Genomic DNA, 20,722 nt, shown 5'->3' with positions numbered 1-20,722 from the left:
AATTAATCCACTTGATGTCAATGCAAGACGATATTTTCAGTTCTCTGACTTTTAATTGAATTTACAGTTCATTTTCCCAGATGTCATGCTCTTATAATTTTTCATAGTGTTTGAAAAGTGAATTGTTAATGTTAAGTTTATGTTATTTGGCACATAATGTCATATTTTCATTTCTCTGCTTGCAGGAAAAAAGTTTTTCCAACAAGAAGTAGCAAGTAACACAAGTCACATAACATCGAGTCACACGCCTTTTTCAATATATTACAAAATTTCACATGGTATACATATTTTTAGAAATCTTTAACTGTCATTTGAATGCCAACCAAATTTTAATTTTCTGTGATAAAAACCAGATCCATACTCCTAATAATTTGAGGACACTTTTGACCTAAAATGCACATTAGGAATAGTTATTGTTGTGGTCTTCAGTCCAGAGACTGGTTTGATGCAGCTCTCCAGGCTACTCTATCCTGTGCAAGGTTCTTCATCTCCCATTAACTACTGCAACCTACATCCTTCTGAATCTGTTTAGTGTATTCATCTCTCGGTCTCCCTCTGCGATTTTTACCCTCCACGCTGCCCTCCAATACTAAATTGGTGATCCCTTGATGCCTCAGAATATGCCCTACCAACCAATCCCTTCTTCTAGTCAAGATGTGCCAAAAATTTCTCTTCTCTCCAATTCTATTCAATACCTCCTCATTACTTATGTCATCTACCCATCTAATCTTCAGCATTCTTCTGTAGCACCACATTTCAAAAGCTTCTATTCTCTTCTTGTATAAACTATTTATCGCCCATGTTTCACTTCCTTACATGACTACACTCCATACAAATACTTTCAGAAACGACTCCCTGAAACTTAAATCTATACTCGATGTTAACAAATTTCTCTTCTTCAGAAATGCTTTCAAGAGGTGGTGTATGGCAGGAAAATGCCATCTCCCTTTGGCATTCTGATTCCTAAATTAGGACCAGACGGTGAGTCGGTGAGGAAGTTTGCTAGAAAATTAGGGAAATTTGGAGGAATGTGCAGAAGGCAAACACGAATATGCTAGAATACCAGGAACAATCAAACAGATGCATATGCAAATTGCTGCAATACCGCATGGGGAAGTGGGTAATGGTCACTAGTACCCTATATGTCAAAGGGGAAAATGAAGAAATTTTTAACAAAATATCAGGAACCTTACAAGGTCACGGAAATGACCTCATCTGTCGACTAGAAGATACAGTTCCCCACAAAAATGTCTGTTATACGTGTCAGTCTTATAAAACAGTTTAAAGGAATGGTAGAGGGGAAGCCATAGTTATCGGAAACTGACCAGGAGGTGAAAGTTACAGAGGGTAAAAAGAAGGAACCTGGAATTGGTGAGCAATTTAAGATGCACGATGTGGCGTATACATTAAAGTCGTGTAAGTAAGTTGTATAATTGTAATTTGTTGGGTTTTTACCTTTTTTGGTTTACTATATCAGGGAGTATGTATTTTTATTGCCACAGGTATATTTGTTGTTGTTGTTTTTTGTGGTGTTGTTAATACTTCATGTCATTATTACTGATATTTATTTATGGATTGTGCTTGCAAGGGAATGTTATGAGCTGTCCAGGTGGCCAAGTGTGGACTGATATGCAAACATGTGAAGTGAGCTTATTTCTGGGATGACTTGTGGGATAGAGCTCCTGCCAGCCTCAATGTACTTTCAAAGGGTGAGGTTACATCGGTTACACTCCGCATTCGTGCCAGAAACTGTACAGTCGAATTGCTACGAAGGACGCAGACTAGTAGGGTCGAAGAAACTCGAGCTTCAGGAAAGCATGACGAGCATTAATGGCACGACTTGTGAGGTAATTGGAATGGATTTTCGCCTTCTGGTTACACTTACAGGCTCAGCTGTTATGACATTGTTGTGGTATAAGTTGTATTGGCCATACGGAGCTCTGAGGTATGTCCCATTCAAAATTTAGCATATTTAAATAACACACTCAATCCAGAGGTTATGCAGTCCTTGGACAGAGTATTAAGAGTCCCAGCAAGGGGGAATTTCAATGGAACAAATGAGGCAGCATGTACACCATTTCTGGGAATAACAGAAGCTCAAAGTATTAGTGGTGACCATATCAGCCAGCAGTTGTGGCACGTTTCTAGAAGGCTTTTGCGTAATGTATTTCTGGGTAAGATAAAAGAGGGCACACGCTGTAGACGTGCCGACACAGCAACTACCAGTAGAATGGTCAACTGGCATTGGTTGCGGAAGCAATTATTTTTAAGGTCTTATAAGAGTACGGTAGTAGTAAAGTGTGAGCAGACGTACTATATGGTCAGTCTGGGAGATTGTTCTCAATATGTACATTATTGTAGTTAAGGTAGGTCTAGTCGAGTGGGAACACTACGTTAAAGATTCGGGACAAATCTTCTCAGAAGGGAGGAGATATATGACGACACGATTAAGTACAGGGGTGGATCTAGGGAATTCTCAGGCGAGGAGGCCTTTTGGATTTGGTATCCAGGTGTGAAGTAATCGGTGCAGCACAGGGCACTGATGTGCTGTAAATAACCCGGACGTTGCAGTTACGACAGTGCCTAGTGACCAGGGTCGAGAAAAGATGTGATGTCTTATTAAAGAGCACTCCACTTGTCCCCTCCGGCCAAACTACGTCAGAGGCGTAGTGGAAAGACGTATAAGTTAGTGAGCCAAATTGAGCACCGTTCTGACCACATCTAGAACCGGAGGGATTGACAATTGTTTGAGTTGCGGGCCAACCACGACAACCGTCTGGAAACGGATATCGGCGGCTGACCGGTGCACTGAAACTACCTCCGACTTCCACTGCACGGACACACCGCAGCTGTGGTGGGGTGGGCCACGCCTCGGAGCTGCACTTGCACGAGACTGAGAGGGTTGCTGGTCTCCACTCTTTGGGTGACATTGCCCGGTGCTCTGCAAAATGCTGCCAACAGGGGCAGGGCCGGGCCACAAACTTGTGGTCTCCTGGGTGCAGTGTCACGTGCAGCCACTGACCGAGATGCCCTAGGTGGATGGCCGGAGCTGCTGAGGCTCACTGCAACAGTGGCGGGTGGCTGTGTCCCTTTGGCACTCCACACGACAAGCAGTCGGCCGTGTCACAGGCTGTCGGCACAGCCGACACACACGGTGACCCCTTAACCGTGTCGCGAGTAGGAGCTCTACGTCTGCAAGTCTAGGTGATCGGATAACGACACAACACATTCCAGCATTGGCATCGACGCTAATCCACACATGCACACTGTGTGGTGCCTTCACCGGGGTCAGTGAAAGGCCAGCTGTGTACCTTTGAGTTGATGACACACTCGCCAGTGTTTCTCTGCACGCTTCAGTGTGTTACCCCTCTCTCCCAAACCGTACCTCTTGAGCATTCTGACATGTTACGACCCCTGAGCTCGGGGAGTTGTAACACTTCTCTTTTGATGTTCTGATGCCCTATACCCGATACACGTCAACAAATAAAATTTTGTTTCAAACCGCAACTTATTCGGCAGTGGCGTGAGTCTCCTTAGCTCACATCTCGGTCACAGGACCTATGCAGGCTTCAGATTGCACCTTAAATTTAATGCAAAATTGCCAATGCACTGTCCAAGATGCCAGTTTTTTTCTCCATTTATGATTGCAGCTGTGTCTGTAGTTATTTGGTAGCTCCCATCTTGTCGGAACATTTACGTTAAAAAATGCCTAGTGAAAATATTGGAAATGACAGGGTTTGGACACACAGCATTCTAGTTACAATGAATGCTTCTGGAAATTAGTCGTGCAAATGTCCTATTTTCAGAAACATTAAGGTGTAAGCTGTGCCTTATTTGGTGAAACTTCAGTCAAATCCTTCAAAAGCAAATGCAGTAATCCTCAATAACTGAACCGATGACATTTGTGTGTGGGGTATTCCCAGCGGTGTGCCTCATTTCATCTTCAGTTGCACTTGTTGAGATTATGGCCTAAATTATTCCTGGCTCCCCCAATAACAGCTACACAATCTTCTTTCGAAAGACGTTTCCCCTCTGACGATACAAAACTGTAGCATCTTACGCACATAAAAAAAAAAAAGTAAGTTGACGTGTTTGTGTCCAGATCCATGATAGGTTATTATTAATATTGATTCCATTAGTGTACATTTTGATTTTCAGAGTTTCCTTCAAGCCACAGTGCAACGGCAGGGATAATGGCACTCACCTATCGAGATGAGGTGCGGGCCACTACCAGACAGTCAGATAGAGGCTCTGAAAGAACACAAAAAGTGGTCTGCAAAGACGTAACAAACACTTTCAAAGCAATTTTAATAGTATTTTTTCCATTTAGTTCTATAGCACCTCATGCACTGAACAGAGCCCGTGTAAGCTTTATGTTAATAAATAATCAGTGAATATTATTTATGGAGACACAGAGAAATCTTCGGTACATCAAACGAAATATTTAATATACTGACAGCTGAAAATCATGTGAGCAGACAAGGTTCCATAATGGTGCCTTAAGTGAGTTTCATTTGGAAATATAGTCAAAAACACGAGTCGATAAGTAAACCTCTAAATATTGAATTACTGTCCCAAAGTGCTACTCAAAACCGGACCCTTGCACTCCACTAACCCGAGATCACATGTGGCATGGTTGGGCATTGCACTTGGCTTAAAAATGCTGGCTGCCCGGTATTCACTACCCACAGAGTTCAATAGTAGTTCAGACATTCTCCTGCAATGACTGCTCTGTAGCTGACCTTTCTTGGTCTTTTCAACCCCGTTTTGTGGGACTGAACTCCATGGGTTTTCTGCACATTTTTGTTTGCAATCCTTAAGAGTTGTGAAGCTGTTGGAGATATCCATGTTAAAGCACCTCCTGACTAAAGTGGCTGGTTTGCTCACAGTCCAGTAATCTGTGGTATTCCTAACTTTGCTGCTGCCAGATGCAGTTCACAGTAAATCACTGCTGACAGCAGAATGAAAAATAATGAGAGTACTATAATCTAACATTAATAAAGCTTATGAAAAAGACAGGAGTTTCATTTTAGGCCTAACAATTTTGCAAGTACTACTGAGAAATACTAACTAATTGCAGATGATGAAGTAAGGCAAAATATCAGCTGTACTGCAACTGACCGACAGTCATATAAATATCAGTATGTGATAGTAAGTTATACATTCTTGTTAATAATGTTACGAATATAAATATCATAAAGCCCTTTGCAAACTGAGCGAGATGGTGCGACGGTTCAAACCCGTGTCTGGTCATCCCGATTTAGGTTTTCCACGATTTCCTTAAATCGCTTCAGGCAAATGCCAGAACAGTTCCTTGGAAAGGGCGTGGCCAGCTTCCTGCCCCATCCTCCCATAATCTGATGGGACCAATGACTTTTCTGTTTGGTCCCCTCCCCCAAATCAACCAACCAACCATTATGCAAAATTTTTACATTTTTCACAGAAAATAAAATCACTGAAACATATGTGGGAGTTAAAGAAGAAGAACTTGTGTTTTCTCAAGGCAAAACCATATTTACAAAACGATATACTTGGAAAAAAATGGAGAGACAGTGACATTCAAAGCAATATTAACATTAGTGTGCATTGTTTTCTTTTATTTAATTTTCATTGTGAATGGTTGCTAGGTTAAATGTTCAGTTTGTTATAGGTTTCAAGGAGCTATGTGCTAGAATAAATAGGGTCTGTTGCCTTTCATTTTTTACATTAGTGGTATCATCATTTGTCACTCATTTTATGGTAATATGTAATAAGTTAATCTTTCTGCAAAATGAGGAAGGGGAGGTACTGGATATTTGGGTTTATAGTCTGACACTCATGCAGCCACCTTATGATATTTTTAATATGTTATCAGATTCGTGAGATGAGTAGGTACAATCTGTAAAATGAAAAACCAGATATTACACATGGCTAGTGAAGACTCAAATGCATATTTTCAATAACAGCATTAGACTTTTTTATTTTGGTACTTTTTGTACAAAAGAGTATTACATGTAAAATTGGTGTATTATGGACATCATCAGCAGTTCAAGATTTTCACCATTTCTGTTGCCATATTTGCACTTGCAGAAACATTCATTATTTACAGTGATATCTATAGTTTTGCATAATAAAAACTGGGAAGCACACATAAGTGATGGTGCAAATGTTATTAATTCACAGCTCTTTCTCATTATCTGCAACATTACATTTTTCATATTTTTTTAACTTTTTTAATTTTTTTAAAATTTTTTTTAGATGTGATGCTCTTATACCCAAATAGCTGCTGATTTAGGTAATATGATCAGGTACATAAGGAAGGGGGAACCACATAAAAGATATATAAAAAATTGTTCTTCATGTTTATTAAATATTGGTTATCAAACTGGTGCTGTTCAGTAGCTCTACCCTCCTTTTATGATAAAATAATTATCATTATATAAAACGTGAAAAAAGTTTTTAAAAAAAGACAAAATTGAAATTTAAATGCTACATTAAAGACAGATGATTACAACTGTCGCATCTATCCTTAATGTGATTTTATTCCTTCTTACTGTATAATCTTAAGACAAAACTAAAACAAAACAAAAAATACTTCAAACATGCCCGGAAATGGATGAGAACACCTATACTGACCAACACTGAAACAAGGTCTAGCTTCAATAGTAGGCACTAAGCCTCAAGTGTTTTATAAACAAAAGTCTTCTCTCAGGAGTAAATTAAAGAGAACTATGGAGTGTAAGACATGAAAGAGACAAATTATTGCAACCTCTGAACAGAAAAAAATGGTGACATGCTTTTGCAGAAAACATTCTAGTCATAGTTTGCTTTGGACCAAATGTTCGACATCTTTGTACAGCAACTTGGGTACATACTGTGTCTTTTTCAGCTGCACTGTTTCCTTGTCTCGTTAAGTTGATCATAAGAATGTCTTTGTTTCAAAACCTTGAGATAGTGTCTACTTGTAAATGTCATCAACAACATCTGGCATTATGAATGTTTGAAGATTTGTACAATTAAATTACAAAGCTGAATTAGGAGGTATGCTCTGTTACTCTTATATGTCCAAGCAGTAAAACACTGTTACTGGAGCAATTGCTTAGATGATTTGTTATTTTATAGCACAAATGGCAACTTACATTTGATCATTGTACATATATTTAAATGAAAATAAATATGCACATTGTTAATCAGTCTTATTGTACGCTCAGCAAACCAGATATGCTTTTCTGCTATTGCTGTAGTGTTATTTTTACAATCTGTAATATAGCAATAAAATTTTATGTAATCTTGTTTCACTGTACTGGCACTGCCATAAGTTATGTATGGGCACAATTTAGAACTACATTATTGCTTCTCAAAACAGTGAGGTTTGACAAAAATGTTACTGCTGGTGAATAAAAATGAAATGGAAAGGGATTAAGCAGCATACAGGATTTGTGCCAATAGGTATTCTGCAAGCAGCAGAATAGAAATGGTGGTAAAACTATGGTGAAATAACACAGAAGAACCTGTCAACAAAACAAAGATTAAAACTGACTAGAATGACATTAAAAGCAATAAACTCTGTTTTCTCATAAAATCAGTTGTATATTACATAAAGGAAGTGGGAAATGGGAAATGTTTTCAGTGCCATTTCTTGTGACTTTATTGTAAGCTCTCACTTGTGACAGAATTATTTATGGTTTATTAAAAATAAAACTTGAGCATATACATATATATTGTAGGATAATTACACCACAGCTTGAACATTTACCAACACTGACATATATTTCAAGATCCTGTGTAATTTACACTGACTATTTATAATTTGCATTGACTGTTACTGTTTCACACACCAAAGAATAAACATTATGTTTCTGATTGCAGAAAATGTCTGCAAATGATATTATTTAAAGATAGCATTCACAATTCTGAGCTTCACATGTCCATATAATGCCTTTTTTTCTTTCTTTTCGTAAACTGTTTAACAGAAACCGTACGGGCAAAGCAAATATATTTTTTGTAAATTCAAACAAGTTAGATATATCCGTAAGAAAGAAATTGGATTTATTTGTTTTATTTCAGATGGGGAATAGATTTGTACATCAAACTGCTAAGTCAATTCATTCTCGGCAAGGAGCTTATATGTCCTGTTCTTCACAGGTTTTTAACTTCACATTTTAATCTGCGAATTAATGATACGGGCACGATCATTTAATTGTCTGCTTTAAAAGTCTCTAGTGACCTTTTGACAAAGTTACCAGGCAAATATTTCTCCTCAGACCGACTACTAATGCGAGTGCGGTAATATAATGTCACAAATTCATAAAATGTGAGCTGGTTCGTATCTGAATTTTACAGGAATCCCCATTTTAAAAATCATTTTTAAGCATTGTCAAGTAATTTTGCAATCGACTGTTGCCCCTACAGCACAAGAATGGAAACATACTCAGAACAATGGCACAGAGGAAGCATATAGAAACTGAAGTCTACGAGTAGCTAGACAAATGAGATTTCTTAACTGACATCGACAGCAAAATTGTCTCTCGACGAAACATTTCGGTAACAAAACAAAACATTTAAACTGTCGTTCCGTACGTGCTAAACGTGACTCTGGACGTGTCGGTGTCCAAAGTGACGTCCTCCGGAGAGGCGAGGTCCACCCTGACGGAGCCCGAGTCGTTCCTGCGCCTGGTGCTCCAGTCCGAGCTGCGCCAGCTGTAGGCTCCGGCGACCTCCCCGGCAGAGCTCCTCGAGCCTCCGGTCGAATCTGTACCGTCGCCATTCCCGCCGCGGAACCTCGCCACATTTGAAGCGTCTTCCTCTGCTGCCGCTGCAGGATCACTGTGCGCTTCTTCGACCGCCCGTAAGATGTTCTGGCAGAGTTCGGAATCGAGGGGTACGGGGTCTTCACTGTCACGGTTGTGGATGGTGATAGCAATGTGTACCGGGTGAGGAACCGGTAGAGGTATCGACAGTTTCTCCGCACTGAACGGTCGACATTTGCGCTTCCACGGCTGCCACAGCGTTGAAGAAGGGTCAGATGTGGGCAGTGTGTGTCTCCTACGCCTGGCGTGATTTGCTTGTGTGTCTGTGGAAGAATCCCTGTGTAAAAAAAAGAACAGCTGTGACACAGTTTCTCATCCGGCAGTATTTTAGGCACTCCGTAAGGTAAATCTGTTGGAATAAAACAAGATATAATGCATACAAGATATAATGCATATATTACGGAAGCAGGACTAATTACCATTAGTCTGAATACAATTCTTTCTCTCCTGCTTTAATTGTGTGAGGTATTTATTATACCAAACTCTCACTATTTTATTAATATATCTCAATACAATTATCGATAATGGAAATTCACGGATGGAACAATATGTGAAATAAGGGAAAGGTAATCACTCACCTGTGGCAGTCCGATATGCGGCACAGAGACACACCACATAGAAAACTAGCTTTTCAGCTCTCATTTTTTCTTTTCTAGTAGTAAGTGCACACATTTCACGCAGAATCACACAGAAACCAAATGTGTACTACTGCAGCTACAGCGATAATGATGATTAATTTATCAATTATTATTGAAACCATCTACCTGGGCTTATGGATGTGGGGAGGGGATATGGAAAGATTCATGGGCTGATGCTGGGGTTGTGGAGTAGTGTGATGCAGGAGTGGGAAAGACAGATGGCTCAATGGCTGCACAAGATGAAAGGATGTCTGAGGGGATAGAGCATGCAGGAGGTATGGAAACAGGGAGGAGCGAGATGGAACAGAAGTTGGTAGTTAGAGAGAGAGAGAGAGGGGGGGGGGGGGGGGGGGGGAAGAGGGGAGTGATAATGCCCAAATGGGGATTGGAGAAAGAGTGATATGGGAAGACAGTACATGATCTGGATGGGAAACTGCCTTCTCCCACCACTCTTTCTACATTTCTCATGTGGGCCCTGCAACTACCTTCCTCCCTCCATCTCAATCTTCCATCTTTCCATATCTCTTAAATGCTCTACCCCCTCAGAAGTTTTTTCGTCCCGTGCAGCCACGGAGCTGTCTATCTCTGCCACTCCTGCCTTGCACCACACTGCTACCCCCTTCCTGCCTTGAGTGTCCTGTTTAAGTTAACTGATAATCATAAATCAGTGTTGCTGTGTCTGCAATAGTGAGCATTTGGGTGCCTGTACTTTTTGTGATTGAATATGTGTACTGCTGCCCCACGAATAAACACATTTGTGGATTTGGGGAATTACCTTTTATGTAATAAAGTCAGTGACACACTTGCCTGTGTTTCTCTCCACACTCTGGCGCGAGTCATATCTCTCTCCCAAACAGTAACCTTTCGGTTGTTCTGACATATTACAATCAGTGAGCTCAAGGGCTGTAGCAGTACTTTGTACTAGGGAAAGCACCAGAGCACAAAAGCCATCGAATGCTGTTTTCTGGTAAGTGTGTCTGTGTGCCACACATTGGTCTGCTATAGGTGCCTCTCCTTCACTTTAGATCCCGATACAACTATTTAGTAACATTATGAGCTATTTTCCTAAGAGGCTCGAAACGTACTCCTGTGGCTCGGGTTCTACGGACAATAATCTCTTTCTAAGAAAATGTCTTCTTATAGATAAGACAAACTCATCCTTTCATCATAAGCTTACATACTAAGTATCCTGTACCTACTTTTATAATTCGTTTCACCATATTCAGTATATTATTCTATTGGATTTTAAGTGAAAAATAATCCAAGATGGCATCTGGCACTTATAAATGGTGTTTGTCAAGCTCCCATCTACCACACAACCTGTAATAAGTAGAGTAGTATGGATGCAGATTGTCTTCTTGTGGCAAATGCTTTTGGGACATGTGTGAACAGGATGATAGTGACACTACCAAAATATATTTAGATGAGTCTGGTTAAAACATTTAAATACACCCATTATTACGAAAAGGATAGCTGCTACCCAGCATAGAGCCGAGATGCTGAATCACAGATAGGCACAACAGAAAGACTGTCAGAAAATGAGCTTTCGGCCACTAAAGCCTTCGTCGAAAACGGACAGAAAACACACACACACACACACAAACAGTATTCATATTCGCACACCCATGACCACAATCTCTGGCAACTGAAGCAAGACTCATCCATTAAGTTATAAAACTCCAAACTAATGTGTACTGACTGTCCCATTTGCACAAACACTTGCATCACTGAAGTACGTGGTACATAAAACTTGCTCTCTAGTCATTTCATAAGCCCCCCGTTGAAATACAAGAGCAATCATGTTGCACTGGCTAAAATACCCTTAGCAGTTATTGTGAGAGGTAAAAGACAAAAGGAATAAGCCACCCAGCCCTTCTGGAATAACTTTGAAATCTTCAAACTAATCAGTTATGCACACCAGGTGTAACATACAATGCTAAGTAAATTCACCTCACAGTTATCTAAAAATGAGGGGGGGAATCGGGATTTAGACCAGTTGCTTCACTATCATCACAACACCACACACACTGCAGCAAACAGGAATCCTCCCACCACGATGGTGGATCCTACCGTCAGAGGAAGAATCCATCTCTGACAGTACATTTCTGTACCCAAAGCTGTATTAGGATCACTTAATCTCTCACAAGTGGCCAGGAGGAGGAACATCACGGCCAAACTGTTGGATTCCGAGACTGCAGCTCGTTGTTCCTCAATCCTTCCAATGAAGTGTGGCCCGAGCCACATTATGTCACTTTATACCACAGCATTTTCTCAATTAGAATTCAGGTATGTACTGGCACCTAGCAAAATGACATCTCCCTCCCATTTCTCTTTCTCTTATTCTGTCGGTAGATAATATTCCACTGCATCATCAAGACTTGTTACCTCATGGGTACATGCCACAATTATGTCTAATTTGCTACAATGCCCTCAAGTTGTATACACTTTGGCGCAAAATGCAGATAAATCACTGGGTAAGCAAATCTTGACAACACATTCGAGGGGAATACTGAGAGCAGCTGATGCAATCCCCTCCCCCTCCTGCTTATACCTAGCAGTAAAAATTACAATATATTTGTAATGCTCTGATAAAGTCTTTCTGGAGCCTTCCAAGATCCTTTGTCAACTGAGGTGGTGGATGACACCACTGTTCATATAACTCACCCCAAGTATCACTACGTCTTTCTCAGGGTGAATCCCAAATGTTCTCGTCCCTCACAGTCACAGCCACAGTACGGAATAACAGTAGACTGTACAAATACTGAACGAAGAGGTGTTACTGCGGAGGGATGTGGCGGCTCACGAGCCTCGACGTGTAGTCAGGGAAGGCAGGTACGATATGCCTAGTTTGTGAGTCTAATACTGTTGCAGTGAACACTGTAGACAATTTTCAAATATCGTGGCCAGTATTGTTTGCCTGTATGCCAGCCTAGTGTTTTGATGATGACAGCTTATTCTGCCCATACATAATGCATTGAGTCACGACAGGTTGCACAACTGGAGCAGACGTGTTCAGTCTTCTTGTACCCCAGCAACCGAATATATTCAGTGCTCTTAGGCGTTTATCTTCAAAGCTTCAACTGGAGCTACCATGTGTCTCACCACAAATAAGACCAATAAACACGAGTTAATATCAAAAATTAAGAGTCTTCCTCATTTTGAGTATGGATAAGTTGAAAAAGGAATAGGAATGCTTAAAATGAGCAAGATTACATTTCTTTGATGAAAATTTAAAACCTGTGGTATGTGTGAATCACTTCATTTCACGCAATCATTCCACGACTGAAGGAGAAGAAGTAGCAGAATATACTGAAGTCATCCACAAACCCCTAACACTGGATGAAAATAAATTGTGAACATACTACTACTGACTGCTGTAACAAACTGAAAAAAGATCCTTGAGAGGCATCATTCTGTTGCTTTAATCTCTCTGATACAGTACGACAAGTCTCATATCTAAAAAAGTATCAGCTAGGGAAAGGATCAGATGAAGATGGACAGACATTCCTGAAAGCCTTCTTTGTGGAGTTCTCCATGGATACAAGTAATATTGGAGGTCCTCTTAAGATTGAAGAATATATTACTAGCTATCTTCACTGGAGACAATACTACAGTGTTCGTTCAGGCAGGATGAATCTGTCAAATGTAGAGAATTATTTCCTGAACTCAGACTGTCAGTGACTACATATTTGTCTAGATTCTAGGATCCTGGCCAAATCTCTATGATTATGTATTCTAATGTTTTTCAATGCATTTTATGGACCTTCCCTGGTTTTGAGAGGAGGACCAATATTAACTCCAACAGTGAGTCAGGAATGAATCCAGTAGCAAGATTTGTTGAAAAACAACCTAGAGGATATCTTTCATGTGCTTTTTAGGTCCTGTAACATCCCTTAGTGAATTCAGAAATTACTTCCTATAGTCTACTGGGTCTCAAACAACTTTTTTAAGTGATTGTACTCTACTATTCTCTAGGTGATGTCTTCATATGCAGTTTGAAGACCATTTCTGTTTCATTAGGGTAGCTATTGGTGACGCAACATTTACCAGAAATCCTCCTTATGGCTATCCATTCCTTTGTGAAGCTAGCAGAACAATGTATCGAGTCTCTAACTATTATTCACGATCTCTCTCAACAGTTGTGCATGCCACTGCTCTCTTAACTCTAAAGTATTCACATGCCTCACAAAATGACTGTCATACAAAACAATGCACAGTTGCATATCTGTTTCAAATTGTGGAGTGACAATGTCTGTTCTGAAATCGTGTCTCAAGTTGGCCTGGTGCCTTTCTGATGGATGCATCAGCACAGCCCATCACTGTGATACATTCAGTCCTGGTCACTATTCTAAAATCACTTGTTGACTGTACAGGCTCCAGTGGAAAGTCCACATCGGCAAATCAACAATATAACGAAAGGATACCTCGCTACTCACCATAAAGACGACACATCGAGTTGCAGAGAGGTACGACTAAAGGTTGTTACGTATAAGCTTTAGCCGAAGCATTTTTCAGAAAATACACATACCTTCCTACAAGCGAGCACACCTCTCACACATGACTGCTATCCCTAGCCACTCCAACCAGAATGCAAATGACACGAATTGAACGGGAGCAACAATCCAGAGTGGGCCAGGAAGGGGGAGGGATAGCAGGGTACGGGTGGGGGAAGAGGAAGCAATACTTCTTGGGAGAGCGTGCAGTGACTAGAGGTGGCAGGACAGGGCTACCAGGCACAGCATCAGGTGGCTGTGAGGGACGGAGAGGGGGGAAAAGACCAGTGGGTGTGCTGGCAGAGAGCAGCACACAGTCAGGGTGAGAGGAGGTGAATCGTGAGGAGGTGACAGCACACAGGGGGCAGAAACAGTTAGCTGGATGGTGCACGGGAGTAGGTTACAATAGTGTGAGTCCGGGACGATTTCAGGATCGGAGAATGTGTTGTAAGGGCAATTCCCATCTGCATAGTTCAGAAAAGTTGGTGTTGCAATGGAGGACACAGACATCCTACATTGTGAAGCAGCCACTGAAATCGAGCTTCTTGTGGACAGCTGCATACAGCAGTCATACCGACATAAACAGCTGAGCAATGATTGCAGCAGAGCTGGTGCATAACACAGCTGCTTTCATAGAGAGCCCATAGACTAATGGAGCAGGATAAACCTATGACAGTTCTGGGTGGGTGGATTGGGGAGATCTTGCAACTGGGCCTTCCAAAGGGATACCATCCTTGTGACAACTGGTTTGGACTGGACTGGCACAGGCACAGATTAGGATGCCGTGAAGGTCGAGTGGGCGACAGCACAACACTTCAGGAGGAGTGGGAAGGATCTTGTGTAGGATGTGTCTAACTTTGGGGCACGATAATAGATAATCAGAGCTGTGACAAAGGATACAGTTCAGTTTTTCCAGTCTGAACTGGTACTGGGTGACCAATGGGGCATTCCTAATAATAATAATAATAATATTTATTCAACATTGAATAATCAAATAAAATCCCTAGAAATAATACAGTTTCAGGACACCATACAGATTATTCTTCTGAATACATCTGTTTATAAATTACAAACTAAAGATTTGTTTGTATTAATAAATTTACATTTTGATGCATTTTACATTTGGTAGTATACAATCACAATATTACAAATATTGCTGTTATCAACATTATGTTAGTTGTAGGTCACTTAAAACTATGAGCTTGACGTACTTATGAAGCACTTTTCATATAGATATATTACTCATCTAGGGCATAAAAAGGGTTTTGAATAAGAATTCTTTTTAGCTGATCTTTTAATTTGTTAGTCGGAAGGGCTGTGAGGTTTTTTAGTAGGGCATTGGCTAGCTTCAGCCTAGAATGAAGTGAATTTTTTCCACATAAAGCTGTTCTGTGGCTATTTACATGGTATCTTAACTTGTGCCTTGTATCGTACTGCTGCAGGTCACAGTTGAAATTTGGATATATTGTTTTCATGAGCAATATAACTTTCAATATGTATACACCTACAATGGTAAGCACACCTAATTTTGGGAACAGATTCCGACATGATTCTCTAGGTTTGGCACCACAAATAATTCTGATGACTCTTTTCTGTAGTATTAATAATGTGCTTAGGATCGCTCGAGTTGTTGCACCCCATATTTCTACGGCATAGTTTAAATTCAATGAGAGTAGGGCATGATAATCAATTTTTAATACACCCATATCCTTACAATATTTGCTAATCACTTTTATAGCAAATACTTCTTCAACAGCTTACAGGCTAAGAAATCGATATGCATGTCCTATTTGAGGCTGTCCTGGATTGTAATTCCCAATAACTTTGTCCATTTTTTCTTTTTTACAATGTCATTTCCTATGGATAATTTCATGCCAAATTCTGTTTCTTTCCTTGTGTTAAATTCCATCATTGCAGTCTTTGAAGCACTTACATTTAGATGGCTTTCATTAAAATATTTGACTATTTCATTAGTTACAGTGTTGCACAGCACCTCCAGACTGTCATAGTCCACATGTTTACACACAATTGATGTATCATCTGCATACAATATTTTTTTTACAATTAGGAGAATAATACCATATATCATTAACATAAATCAAGAAAAGAAGGGGTCCCAAGACAGAACCTTGAGGCACTCCATATTTGATATCAGTAATTTTAGATTTGAAAGCCCCACTGTTTGTTTTGAGCAAGACAAGTTGTTTTCTATTGCTCATATACAATTTTATTAGCTCATAGCCAGTTCCTCTAATACCCAGGTTCCACAGCTTGTCAAGTAATATGGTGATGTTGACACAATCAAAAGCTTTTTCTAGATCAAGGAACACTCCAGTTACATACTCCTTGTTCTCTAAGGCAGTTATTATTTCGTCTGTTAATTGTGCTGCGGCTACTTAAGTTGACTTGTTTTTCATAAAGCCATTCTGATTTTCAAATATTAAATTGTGTTGACTCAGGAATGTCATTAGTCTGGTATAAATAACTTTCTCAATTACCTTAGAAAATGCAGGAAAGATTGAGATAGGGCAGTAGTTTTCAATTTTACATTTATCACCTTTCTTGTACATCAGGGTTACTTGTGCTATCTTTAGACTAAATGAGAAACAACCTGATGCAATTACACCATTTAGTGCTGTGGCCATGGCATCACATATGTTGTCTATGCATCTTTTCAGTGTACTGATAGACAATCCACCATAGCCTGCTGATTTTGTATTTTTTAATGACCTTACTATGTTTCTGATTTCCTTGCTATTGGTTGGGTCGAAGTATATGCTTTGTTTGATTGGAATGCCCTTATATCTATACTGAAGATTCTTAAAATGGTTATTGACAGATTTTTCAACAGAAGAAAAGTACTCATAAAAAACATCTGCAGTCTGACATTGACATTTCATGATATGCTCTTTATGGTTTATAGTAAAATCACTAGTTGATCTGTCCTTGCAGTCCCTAAAGCTATTTATTACTTTCCAAACAGCTAAATGACTGTTAGTAGAGTTTCTTATCATTGTGGCTGCATATTTACTTTTAGTTTTTAGCAGCAGATCTTTATAATAATCATGGTAGTTCTTAAATTCTACCTTTAGTCTATTATTATTGTTATTATTAACCACTGCATATTGGAAAAGTCTAAGTTTCTCTCTTGCTGTTTTTACTTCATGATTTATCCAGTTATTTTTTTGTATTTTTTTGCACTGTAAAGGTCATTTCTGAGCATGAAACAATGAAGCAATAATAAAAATCTGATTCAAATTCACTGACAGTAATGCTGTTTTTTTCACCCCATTGTAAGCTTTTCAGCAAACTGTTGAGATCTTTAACATTGTCATCATTGGTGATTCTTTTTGTCACATATTGTTTCTCTTTTCTATTGACATGAAGCTTTTCAGCTTCTATCAATACCTGTATTGTGTGGTGATCAGAAATGGCAAGCTTCAGAACTGATGCACTGCATGTAAAGTGGGACATGTTAGTTATAATGTTGTCAATGCATGATTTTGTACTATTGACCTCTCTAGTGGGCTCGTTTATCAGAAATTTTACATTAAATTGAGCTAGTATTAGAATTAATGTTTTAGATATAGAGCCATTGGACAGTAAGTCAATGTTTATATCTCCAGTTAGTATTATGTTAACCCAGCCATTTTTATTGCAGTATTTACTGTCAATGTCAATAAGCAGGTCATTAAGAACATCAAAGAAAATATCTAGGCTACCAGATGGAGGTCTGTATAGACCTATAATAATTAAGTTCTCTTTCCCCCACTTATAATTAATTGCTGCTAGTTCTGTTACACTCTCAGTGCTGAAAGCACTTACATCTATTACACTATAATTACTACCGCTGGGTGCAATGATAGCTACCCCACCACCATGTTTCTCTTTTCTACTGAAGGCAGAGCAAAAGATCATGGAGAGTGACTTACATACACTAATTAGCTCATCTGTGTACCAGTGTTCACTTATAACTAAAACATCAGGGTTATTAATTGCTGCAATGGATCCAACTCATTGTGCTTATTCCTAAGACTTTGAAAGTTTTGCTGCATTAATTTGAATGTGAGTTTGGATTGTCAAACACCTGATGGACGTGTCACCCTACCGGTCTGATTCTTTTTTAAGACTACAACGGTTCCGCTGTATGATGTTAGGGCTGAGTTTCTCCTGCTGGGCCATACAGGGAGATTTAGAGCTACCAGGCTGTCCAGCAGGGTTTAGCCGTTTGTGTGGCAGGTCCTGTCTGAGTGGGTTGTGCCATTCCACAGCAATGCACTTATTTACACTGCTTTCTGTAATGTTTCGTCTGCTTTCACCAATAATTAATTTACTCACAATCTTTTTACCTCTCTTATTCATTTTCATACCATGACATATTGTTTTAAGCCTATAAAGACACATTGCGAAATTTATTACATAATGTTTTAAGCCTATCATTTGTTTTATGCACTTCCAAGTTCACAACAGATTGGTCCATTAGATCATGTCTCTGTGGATTGTTAACAACAATTACTTTAGTGTCAGTCAACTTACCAAGTGTTACTTTCATGTGCCTGATAGCATCATTTGCTTGATTTTTAGCCACATCATTTGTACCACCAATGATAATGACATAATCATTTGCTGAGAAAGATTCACTATCTTGAACACACAGCTTCACCACAGCAGAAAGAGGTGCACCAGGTTGAATGTGAGCCACAGCCGTAAAGCCGTCTTGGATACTTGCGATGTTTTGAGCTATTTCACAAACATGACTGTCTCCATATATAAGAATCTGACCCTTCTTGTACTTCTGGTTCTCCTCGCTTCTTCTACTGCCATTTTGGAATAGTTTGTTGCACACATTTTCATGGATTACACAGTCATTTTTTTCACGGATTTCACTGACGTTACATTGAACATTTTGTTTTTGTTCACTCACTAGGTTAGCATTAATACATGAGTTTGGCTTGGTGTTTTTTGAAATTATCACTCGAAATTTTTTTACAGTTTGAACGGTTATTTTTAATTTGCACGGATTTCAATGCTGCGACTTCCGCTATCGGTATTTCGTCAAGAATCTGATGCCTGTTTTGAGTTATAATAGTCGGAAAGCACTCCTCGGTTTTTGATTTAGGCGTACTATCATGCAACAGGTGCTGCCAATCAATTTCGTTCACCTTTTTATTTAGTAATGTAACCTCAGCTTTTAACACTGAATTTCACTTATTAAATCTTCAACTAATGCTGAGAATTTGCACTTACAGTCACAACTTTTGGCGTTTGTAATTTTACCTGAGTTTATAAGGCAGCACTGAACACAGTTCCAGCTTGTGTAGAAAGTGCAAAAAAATGTTGAAAATTGGAATCATGTGCAGCAAATGCAACAATTCGTTTCATTTTTTATGTGCTGAAATTGACTCAACAGTGAAAGAAAACAACGAATTTATGACAAGCTGGAAACGTGTTCAGCGCTGCCTTACAAACTCAGGTAAAATTACATACGCAAAAAGTTGTGACTGTAAGTGCAAATTCTCAGCATTAGTTGAAGATTTAATAAGTGAAATTCAGTGTTTTTACATGAGCTAAGAACTGTTTCAATACTACTTGCCACCATCTCAATATCTGTATCCTCTGTAGCTGTTTCTCGGTTGTGGGTGGAGTAATGGGGGTGTGCATGGATATTGCACAGGAAATCTCTTTGTGGCCTGTATCTCTGGGTAGTGCCTGTTTCTGAAGGCCACTGTGAGACCTTCAGGATACTGGGTAAGGGAGCTCACATCACTCACTAACGCTGTCCCCGGGTGGCTGAGCTGTACGGGAGGGATTTTTTCTGTGGAAGGGATGGCAGCTGTCAAAATGCAGGTACTGTCAGGTGTGGCTTTATCGTGACTGAGGTACGGATAGCGCCATCTGTGAGGAGGAAGTCAATGTCGAGGAAGGTGGCACACTGGGTTAGGGAGGATCCAGTGAAGTGGTTGGGAAAGAAAATGTTGAGGTTGTGAAGGTATGACAACAGGGTGTCCTGACTATGAGTCCAGACCGTGAATGAACCTGAATCAGCCCAGTGTTAGGGATTTGGGAGGCTAGGGATTTTTCCCCTACATAGCTCATAAATAGGTTGGCATAGGAGGAGGATGCCACGCTCCTGACTGTGCCATCGATTTGTTTGTGTACCTTCCCTTCAGAGGATAAGCAGTTGTGTGTTAGGATATAGTTAGTAAGGTGTATGTGGAATGAGGTACTGGATATGGGGTGCAAAGGACGTTAGAAGAGGTAGCGTTCGATAGCATTGAGACCACGAGCGTGAGGAATTTTGGTGTATATGGAAGTCATGTCAACAGTGACAAGTAATAATCCAGGAGATAAAGGTATGGGGATGGTGGAGAGTTTGTGAAGGAAGCAGTTTGTATCTTTGATGTGGGAGGGCAACAAGTTGGAGGTGTCTGTTAATGAGGACCAAAATTCTTTCAGTGGGAGCACAATAACCAGATACAATGGGGCATCCAGGATTATTGGGTTTCTGGATTTTGGAGAGCATGTAGGGAAAACATTCTGAGAAGGGCCTAAGGCTTTAAACAGAGATTGGTGTTTATGTTGGACTTCTGAGATTGGATCACTCTGGCAGAATTTATAGATGAAGTAGTTAGGAAACTGGCAGAGACATTCTGCCAGGTAGTCACTATGATTCATATCATGTTTGCAAGGACGTGCCCTATCCCCAGATCTAGCAGCTAACCCCTCGCCCAAATTCAATCGATTGGAACAGTTGAACCACAACTTTTGTCAGGGCTTTGATTATCTATCACCATCCCCCAAA

General features: G+C 39.9%; 1 protein-coding gene across 2 annotated transcripts in view; it reads right to left on the bottom strand.

Moving 5' to 3' along the window:
- Positions 1-5,930: 5,930 nt before the first annotated feature.
- LOC126161305 (uncharacterized) overlaps positions 5,931-20,722 on the bottom strand; it is an 847,447-nt gene continuing 832,655 nt past the window's right edge. For both annotated transcript variants that reach the window (XM_049917059.1, XM_049917060.1), the window contains one exon: positions 5,931-9,066. In XM_049917059.1, the coding sequence (XP_049773016.1) occupies positions 8,541-9,066 (526 nt within the window). In that variant the 3' untranslated portion in view covers positions 5,931-8,540. The remainder of the gene's footprint in view (positions 9,067-20,722) is intronic.

This window comes from Schistocerca cancellata, chromosome 2 (assembly GCF_023864275.1).
Source record: "Schistocerca cancellata isolate TAMUIC-IGC-003103 chromosome 2, iqSchCanc2.1, whole genome shotgun sequence".
Taxonomy (NCBI): Eukaryota; Metazoa; Arthropoda; class Insecta; order Orthoptera; family Acrididae; genus Schistocerca; species Schistocerca cancellata.
Note: the sequence above shows the minus strand (reverse complement) of the source record. Positions and strands in the feature narration are given on the sequence as shown.